The 9,206-nt window shown below is 65.6% G+C and overlaps 1 protein-coding gene across 1 annotated transcript; it reads right to left on the minus strand.

Moving 5' to 3' along the window:
* Positions 1 to 759: 759 nt before the first annotated feature.
* MNEG_8307 (elongator complex protein 1) lies at positions 760 to 8,679 on the minus strand (the record flags this gene model as incomplete). The annotated part of the gene is made up of 12 exons (XM_014043220.1): positions 760 to 1,377; positions 1,739 to 1,826; positions 2,129 to 2,706; positions 2,897 to 3,706; positions 3,875 to 4,111; positions 4,421 to 4,549; positions 5,142 to 5,241; positions 5,496 to 6,500; positions 6,708 to 6,955; positions 7,110 to 7,877; positions 8,112 to 8,372; positions 8,512 to 8,679. Coding segments are annotated over 12 exons (5,010 nt in total), but the record flags the coding sequence as incomplete, so codon positions are not given.
* Between the last annotated feature and the right edge of the window lie 527 nt (positions 8,680 to 9,206).

Consider the following 9,206-nt stretch of genomic DNA (forward strand, 5'->3'; position numbering starts at 1 on the left):
TGCTTGCTTGGCCACAGCCCACGCCCGGCGCCCGCTGCGCACCGGCGCCCATTGTGCACGACAGCTGTGTCCTGGAGCAGCAGTGCCATCGCTCCCCGCAAGACCTCGACGGCCGAGGCCGGCTGCTCGGTGAGCAAACCCTAACGCCCGGTCGTCCCGCCCGTTCACAATTGGCTAGCAGCAGCCGCCGACGACGGCCTGCGCCATGAGCGCGTAGCAGTGGCGTGGGCGTGACGGGCAGCGCGGCCGCGGCTCCCAGCCCCGCCTCTGCCAGAGCCCTAAGCACAAGCGACCTTGTGGGGACATGGGCAGCCCCTTCAATAGCGCCAACCTCAACCACGCGAAACGCCTCCTGCCACGCGCTCAGCGCGATGACGGCGCACGCGCCGGCCAGCAAGGCAGAGGCGCCGTCCTGGGTCGGCGAGTATCGACACAAACCTGGGGGACAATCTGGTCGCCTCTGGAGCGAGGTGACGGTGAGAAAGCGGGAACAGGGCAGGCCGCGGGCGGCGGGGCCGCAACTACTTGCAGCTAGGGAGGCTCCGTCGCTGAACTTGCGCGAGCATTCACATCCTGCGTGATTTTTCCCGTGCTGCCTGCAGTCAGCCAGTAGAGCGCTTGCGGTATGGATGCCAGGATCGGATGAAAAGCACGATAGATGGCGATGCGACTCAATACTCACAAAGAAACCTCACAAGACCCTTGTGTGACAAGCAATTTTACTCATTATGAGCGCAGCACATCCCACTTCCAGGACACCTTCTGCAACTGTTGGGGCTGGGGCTGCTGCTGCTGCTGCAGCTGCTGTTGCTGCAACATGTCACTGCTGTTCACAGCCTGCTCTTCTGCAGCCATCGCTGCAAGCTGGCCTGCCGCCGCCGCATGCTCTGCCTGCCACGCTCCAACCTCAAACTGAAGGCGCTGCGCATCGTCAACGTGCCCTAGCACGCACAGCAGCTCCGTGATCTGGCCGGCTTCGACCAGGGCATGCTCTGGGGGTCCGAGGTTGGCAAGGTGCTCACTGAGCGCCCGCTCCTCCTCAGGGCTGCCCTGCTTGATCTTCCGGCTGGCACTCCCTTTCCTAATTTTCTTATGCCCCCGCCGCTGCGCGCCTCGGGCGCCCACCGTGGACGGCGGTGCACTTGCCGCGCTGCTCCCGCCGCCACCTGCGCCACTGTCGGACGCAACGCTGCTGCCCCGCGGCGCCGCCGTGGTCGCGTCGGTGTAGATGCTGAAGCCAGATATCACGCTGGGAGCCTCTGAAATTGCGTCATCGTGGGCGCCATTTGAGGGGTCGTCCGCGTCGGCCTCCAGGGTGGCACGCAGCGCGAGGCGGCGGGAGCGGACCTCTTTGATGCGTCCAAGGTACTTTGATACCTGGATTGCAGGTGGGGGTACAAGAGAACTAGGTGATGAAAACTGCTCTTGAAGTTGCAGGTGGGAGTAAGCTTGGCGGAAGGGACGAAGATCGCGGTTCGCAGCGGCAGTATGTAGCACGGGGTTGGATGGGCGGCACCAGGTTTAGTAGCCGGGCGAGAGGGTGATAGCAGCAGTGGACAGTGGTTGGCGGAGTAGGCAGCTAAACTTGACGAGCCACGCATGCACGCAGGGGTACTCGTAATCGGCTGCAGCCGAGGCAGTCTAGCGAGGGCATGAGCCCCTTCAGCTGCAATCCATCTTGGCGCATTGACCCTGCCGTTTCCGGGGCCCCGCTCCAGTTTTGTGCACGCCTTTTCACCTTTTCCCGGGCCTCTTTGGCCTCTGAAAACAGAGCTGCCGCAGACTCAGCCGCGCCGGGCGCCACCACAGTGTCCACAAGGTCGGGCCTGTTATAAAAAGAGGCGGAGATAAAAATCAGGGGCTAGGAACTCACGCCATGGCATACGGCAACCTGTTCAGAGGCCATGGTCACTTGGAGTACAATGTGGTGTGCATGGGTGGGCTTGTCGTGCAACAGCAGGGTCGCACATGGCTGAGGGGCGTGTGGGCGCAGGAGGAGCCACACACTGTTGCTGACCACGCGGACCCCTTGTGCTGTCAAACGCCCTGCTGGAACCCTCATGCACCCCCACCCAACCAGAGACCTCACACAAAGAGCCCCACTAGCAGCCGGCAGCGCCGCCCGCACCTGCCCTCAGCGTATGCCACCCTGAGCGCCTCACGCCACTCCCGCGCGCCCGCCAGCGCTGAGACACACCCATCCACGTCACCAAGGTATTCCCTCAGCACCTGCCCCGCGTCCGCCGCCTGCCCGCCTGCCGCCAGCCCGACGGCCAGCTCCTGGGCCAGCTGCCGCGTGCGGTCCGGGCCCCAGCCTGCGCGCGCCGCCAGCGCCAGCGCCATGCGCCAGTGGCCGCCCTCGGAGTAGGCCGAGATAGCGCCGTTGGGGTCCCCGGCGGCGAGCAGCGCGACGGCGGCGTCCTCGTGCCGCTGAGCGGCGCTCAGCGCAGCGGCGTGGGCGGACAAGACCCTGGCCAGCCTCTCCCGCCGCGCAGCATCTGCCTCCCCGCCGCCTTGGCCGCCACTGCTATGGTCAAGGGCCGCTTGCGTGCGCACGTTCTCAAGCAGCTGTCGCAGCAGCCCGTGCTGCTGCGCCAGCGCCAGCGCCGCCTCGAAGTGGCCCGGCCCGGCGGCGGCTAGATGGGTAAGGGCTGAAGGGTAGCGGCGCAGGTGGACGTCAATGGCGTGGCGCCGCAGGTTGGGGTCCTTTGGTTTCGCGGCATGGTTTTGGGGGGTGGGGAAACAGGCAGGGGTGGTGAGGTGTGTTCACACTGTCTGAAGGTGCAGGCATGGTCATGATGGCAGCAGCACGCTGATCATGATGCGCGCCCAAGCACTGCACATCAGTCCTGCCCAAAACCCCATAAAGATTGTCATCTCCAGGCTGTATGCACACCTGCATGGCCCCAAACCTCGAGAGCTCGTCCAGATACTCCCCTGGGTCCTTCTGAGCGTGGCTGATTACCATGAAAGCCAGGCCAAGATCATAGATCCCGAGGGCACAGCGGTACAGCTGATCCGCGTCCACGTGCAGCAGCAGGTGCCGCAGCGCCGCGTCCGCGGCAGCGCCAAGCGCGGCCCCGCACCCGCTGTCGTCGCCGGCGTCCCCACTGCCAGCGACCCCGCCAGCCGTGCCGCTGCTGTGGTCGGCCGCCCCCTCCTCCAAGCCGCCGTCGTCGCCGGCAGCGCCGCCGACAGGGCCCGGCGCGGACTGCACGTCGGGGTCGCCCAGCGCGAGGGACGCCTCCTTCGCTTCCCTGATCGCCAGCAGGGCCGATTCGAGGTCAGGAGGGTCGCTGCGGGCATAGGAGGTCACCACAACCTTCAGGTACCTCGCACTCCCGCCGCCACCGCCGGCGCCGCCGCCATCGGAACCGCCGATCGCAGCCCCTTTGCCGCCACCGGCGCCGCGGCCGCTGACACGCCTGCCAAAGGCGCCGTCGAGGCCGGCGCCGCTGCCGCCGCCGTCGCTTGCGCCGCCCAGCTGCAGCACGGCTGCGCGCACGGCGGCGCACACCGCCGCCACCTTCCTTGAGGCGGCGTCTGGAGCCGGCGCGGACGCCGCCAAGGCCGCGCCGCGCCCGTGGTCGGTGGAGCCGAGGCCGGCCGCTGCGACGGCGCCGGCATAAAGGCCGCTTGGCGCAAGCGCGCTGCCGGGCCTGATGGCAAACAGCAGATCACACAGGTCTGCAGGATCCGAGATCGCCTGCGCGTTTTGAAGTTTGGTGCATGTTTGAAAAGCACGGCCGACAGCTGATCAGCAGATGGTATGGAGTTGACATGCCCAACACAGCAGTTGCAAATATTTGGCCACGTCCCCATCGTGACCACAGAGAAACCGAGGGGGATGCGCACGCGACCCGGCCAGCCCCACCTGCACAAAGGCGGGTGCCTGATCCAGAAATGATGGCCATCTGTCGTCCACCAGCACGTTCAAATCCACCCTCTGGCTTCCGGCAAGCTTCCAGGCAACCTGGTAGCTTCCAGCTCGCAGGTGGCCCAAGATTGCTGCCAGCACCAGCAGCCGAGGAGACACGGTTTCCAGGTTGCCGCGTGGCATCTGCAAAATCGCCTGGCAGCCGCCCGCGGGCGCAGCCACGAGGCGGGCGCCCTGGTGGATTGTGGACGCGAGCAATGATGAGACGTGAAGCATGGGTGCACAAAACTGGGCACACGGATGCGCTTCAAACAAAGGGTGGTTGTGCAAAGTAACGCTGACAGTGGCAAGACAGCTGTACAGTTTTTGTTGCGCAGCTGTGCAGAAGCAGCACCTGACACCCCCGTGCCTATCACAACACATGTCAGTATGTACCATCAGGACCACCTCGCGCTGCCATATGTTAACTGCACCGTCATCACTGTCTAGTCCGTTTGCTCCCCCGCTGCAAGAACACCAAAGCCATCTCTGCAACCAGCACACCTGCTCGATCGCTCGGACGTGAATGTCACGCGCCGCGGCTGCCGTGTTGGAGGGCCGCATGGCCGCCACCATTGCAGTCCTGAGGTCGTCGGGCTGGGTATGCCAGCTTGGCAGGGACGCCACATCTGGCTGTGTGCGCGAGCGCATGAGAGGATGTGTGTGTGTGTGTGTGTGTGTGTGTGTGTGTGTGTGTGTGTGTGTGTGTGTGTGTGTGTGTGTGTGTGTGTGTGCGAGTGTGTGTATGCGTGCGTGCATGCGTGCGTGCGTTCGTGCGTGCGTGCGTGTGTGAGAGAGAGAGTGTGTGTGTGTGTGTGTGTGTGTGTGTGTGAGTGTGTGTGTGTGCGCGTGTGTGTGTTGGGGTGGGGTGTGTTGGGGGGTGTGCGTGTGCGAGTGCACGTGTCTGCGTGCATGCGTGTGTGCGTGTGTGTGTGTGGGGGGGGAGTGTGTGTGTGTGTTTGTGCGCGCGCCCACGGGTGTGGGCGCGCATGTCCCCGCGTGCATATGCACATGCGCCAGTGTTGCATAGATGGAGGCAGGAGCGCAGCAAGCGTCTGGCAGCGGATGTGTGTGGCAGGGGTGCAGAGAAAGGGGAGTGGCTCGGAAGTGTTGCAGCACTAACACCCCTTGGGGCATGGGCAGGTGCACACCCCAGATGGGACCAAGAGACCGCACAACTTTGCCAACCTATTCAACAAGTCAAAGCCAACGCCAGCATCCTTACCTCCCTGTGAACATAGCTGCCCAGCTGACTCAGCATGACCGTGAAGAGCAGCGATTGCCGCGTGGTGTACAGCAGCGCGGCGCCGCCAGCGCCGCCCCACCTGGAAGGAAGTTCAGGAGGTAGATGAACGGGACATGAGACATGCTAAGTGAGTGGCAGCGAGGAGAATAGGGGCCCTAGGATAGAGGCAGCTAGGAGGACCCTCAGTGAACCAATCCATTGTCAGTTCTGCGCAAAACAAGCTTTGTGTGCTGCGCGACAGTGCCGGCCGGTGCTGTGATGGGGGCAGTTTGCTGGGCCTGCGTGACAGCGCACAAATCAAGATGAATGGTTCGGCCTTGAGGCTCTGCACACCTGATTGCAAAAGACGTCACGCCGCCCGCCACCAGCCTGCTCCCGTAATACAGCGCCCCGCCCGCTGCGAGCCCAACCGCCGCGGCGGCCCCAATGCCGCCGGGCGGCAGCGCCGCCATCGGGGCACACGGCACGGGAAAGGACGCGCCGGCGGCGAGCGGCGCTGGCGCGCTGGCGCCGGCGTCCCAGCGCATCAGAGCCCCGGACGCCAGCTGTAGCAGCACACCACCCCCATCACCGCCGCCGGCGTTGTTGGCGCAAAGCTCTCTCCCCTGCCCCGCCAACGCTGACGGCGGGGGCAGCGACGCAGCGCACAGCACACTGCCGCCCGAATAGCTGACCGCAACCTCCTCCAACTCAGGCGCCGCAACGCCGCCCTGCCCCTGCCCCAGATCCACCCCCTCGCCTTCCCGCGCTGACATCAGCGGCTCTGGCAGCTTCACGGCGACTTCCACCAGCACGTCCCCTTGCCCACCCTCAAACTCCGCCTCGGGGTGCGGCGCAGCGACCAGCAGCAGCCGTCCAGGACCGACCCAGGCCATGCCTTTGATGCGCCGCCCCTCAGCAAGCGGCAAGCCGCCCGCCGGCACTGCCGCGGCGGCGGCCACCCCAAGTGGAGCGCCGAGCGGCAGCAGAGCGCTCGCCTCATCCCATGCGGACGACACGCGCTGCCTGAGTGCCTGGTGCTGCGCCGCCGGCCTTGCCCCCGCCTGCCGCCGTCCCCCTTCCTCCGCTGCCTCCTGCCGTAAGCCGCCGCCAGCTTCTGGACAGCTGCCAAGCTCGTGCTGCCGTCGCCGCCGCTGCGACTGCCAGACCGCCTGCTCTTCAAGGGTCTCCTCCCACTGGTCGCCGTCCACCGTCCTAACAAATGAGATGCTCCCGCACGACAGCAGCGCAGCAAGGGCCTCACAGCCGGCGCCGTCGTCGTCAAGCAAGGCAGCCAGGCTAACGGGCCGTGTAAAGCGAGCGCGCGCCGCGCATGACGGCGGCGGTGCGGACGACCGCCTGTGTTTTTTGTCGGGAGGGGGGGGGTGGTTTGAGAGGCGCAAGGGCAGCCCGTCCCACGTGCCGGCAAGCGCGCAAAGTGATCGCTGCAGCGATGACGGGCACCCGTTATCTGCCAGGAAGTCCCTCAATGTGCCTGTGCCAACACCGAGGAAGTTTCTGGAGCAAGAGCGACCAAACAACAGCGAAACATCTCAGCTCGCCCACCTGAAGGGCGTTATGAGGACATCGCATCCGTCCACCACCGCGGCCGTCCCCCTCGCGCTCACGCAGCCCTGCCAGCAAAGGGCCGCGCGCACATACTGCCCACAGGCCCCAACGATGTGCAGCAGCCCAGGCCGCTCGCCGTCCCATGCGGCCGTCAGGGCCGGGCCGGGGCCGGCAACACTGCTCGGGAGGCCACTGAATGGGATCTCTTGCTTAAGGTACCAGTGCCAATTAGACCTGTGCCAAACCTGAGGGGCACCGAATGTTGCCAGGCAGGGTGAAAGTCGAATGTGTGTCAGATTGCGTGTCAGAGGCGTGGCTGTCTGGCAGCATCGCATGGACAGCGGCAAGCCGTTGTCACTCATGCGCGCCGCAACCCTGTGACACTAACCATCCACGCACCTGCACTCGCCAGCCATCCCCCGCGCCGCCGCCCCGCTCGCCGCCATCACTGCTTCCAGGCGGCTGCTCGCCTGGCCCCAGCACCACCGCGAGCAGCTCAGAGTCCGCGCTCCAGATCAGATCGCGCACGACGGCAGCGGCCTCATCCCCGCGCACGGGCGGCACGTCGAACCCGCCGTGCTGCAGGCCGTTGCGCTCAAACAGCAAGACCCTCTGCTGCTGCTGCTGCTGCTGCTGCTGCTGCTGCTGCTGCTGCTGCTGCTGCTGCTGCTGCTGCTGCTGCTGCTGCTGCAGGGGCGCGGCGTCTTCGAGACCGGCGGCTGAGACCGCAGCTGCAGCGGTGTCAGGGTAGACTCCACCGCCCGCGTCCCGCAGCCGCGCGGCTGCGGCGGCGGCGAAGAGCCCCACGATCCCCTCGTGGGCAGCCGCCGCCTCCGATGGCGCGACCCCGGCCGCCGCGTACAGGTGGCGCCCGTTGGGCTGCCAGCAGAGCGGCGGGCCCAGGCCGGGGCCGGCGTCCGCAGTGGCGTGGAGCACGCAGCCCTCGCGATCCCAGATGTGTATGCGCCAGCTCGAGGTGCCGCTGCCAAAGCCCGGGCCCCCGCCAGCTGCGCCGGAGCTGCTCGTAGCAAAGAAGCGCCCGTCCCCACGCCACGCGATGCGCGCGCCCCGGTCGCTGCAGCCAGCGCTTGGGGCGCTGCTGCCGCAGGCGTCGGCGGGGGCAGGCTTGTCAAGTGGAATTGCGGCCTCCGCCAGCACGTCCCAGTCCTCCAAAGATGGGAATGTGGCAGCGGCAAGCTTGGTACTCAGACCGCTGTGATAGGGGGAGTGCCTGCTCCTAAGTGCTGCGACAGTGAATTGCGGCAGGCGGCAGCAGACGCAAAAGGCTGCCCCACTGCGACGGCGTCGTTCGCCGAGGTCGCTGTGTGCCCGTCACCTGCGGTTCCCATGCGATGAGTCGCCCCCAACCCCCCCTGGTATCGCAAAGGCACGGCCTCGCACCTTGCTCAGCAGCAGTACCTTCCCACCTGCACCCGCCACGGCAAGTACCTCGCCGTCTGGGCTCCATTCCGCCGCGTCGACCCCGCCGGCCACTGATCCCACCTCCTCCACGTCCTGGCTCGCCGTGTGCAGCAGCAGCAGCTCGCCACTGCTGAGCGCCAGGAACAGCGCGTCAAGCTCAAGCACGTGCGAGAGGGCCACGACAGCGGGGACGGGGGCGCCGCTGGCGCGTGCCGGGAGCAGAGGGGCGCGCCACAGTACCTGGGGGCCCCACGTAAGACGGGGTGGGGGGCTGAGCGCCAACGGCGGCACACGGCTGGCGCGCGCTGCTGTGGTTTACGGAACAAAAATGTGCGCAACACGATCACCATGACAAATTCGTTGCCCCCCTGTGCCTCACCCTGCAGTCTTGCTCCGCCACGCAGGCGACGGCCCCAGCATCATTTGCGCAGTAGAGACGGCCGTCGCCAGCCCCCAGGCAGAATCGCTGCACCCGTTCGTTCGTGAGGGCGTTCTTGGGCGCAACCTCTACCTGCCGGACCTCCAAGTTGGGAGATATATTCCTCATGCTGAGAGGACCGGTCGTCTGAAGAAGCTGCTGTCAGATCATTTTCTCAAATTGCCCGATCTCTTGATTTTCATGAAGGTTTGATTCATCTTATGAGCTAGGGTGACTGGTGTGTGGATTCACCGCACGCAGCTGGCCTGTAAAGTCACTCGGGCCCCGTCACTTGCAGTCTTAGGCCGTGGATGTCGTGTTTGTGAACGTTTGTACCTGATGTTCGCACCGGCAACCCGAGTCGGAAGTGATCGCTACCACCTCTGCGTCCGATCATCCTCGGGCGCAATCAGCATTTGCAGCGCTGCGCACCGTGACGGCGCCAGCCGTTGGCGCTGACAGCAGCCATGCCCAACAACAAGACCGTCATGAAAGTGCTGGCAGGCGACAAACCAAACCTCTATATCAATTCGGCTGGTGAGAACCGCCTTTCGGAGCACTGGCCAGTCCGCGTCTGGGTTGCAGCTGTAGGCGCAAGCTCAAACCCTGCGACTTGAGCGGGCTGATGGTGCAGGGTTTTTACTCATTGAGCGCAC

Source organism: Monoraphidium neglectum, assembly GCF_000611645.1.
Source record: "Monoraphidium neglectum strain SAG 48.87 unplaced genomic scaffold scaffold01563, whole genome shotgun sequence".
NCBI classification, from domain to species: Eukaryota; Viridiplantae; Chlorophyta; class Chlorophyceae; order Sphaeropleales; family Selenastraceae; genus Monoraphidium; species Monoraphidium neglectum.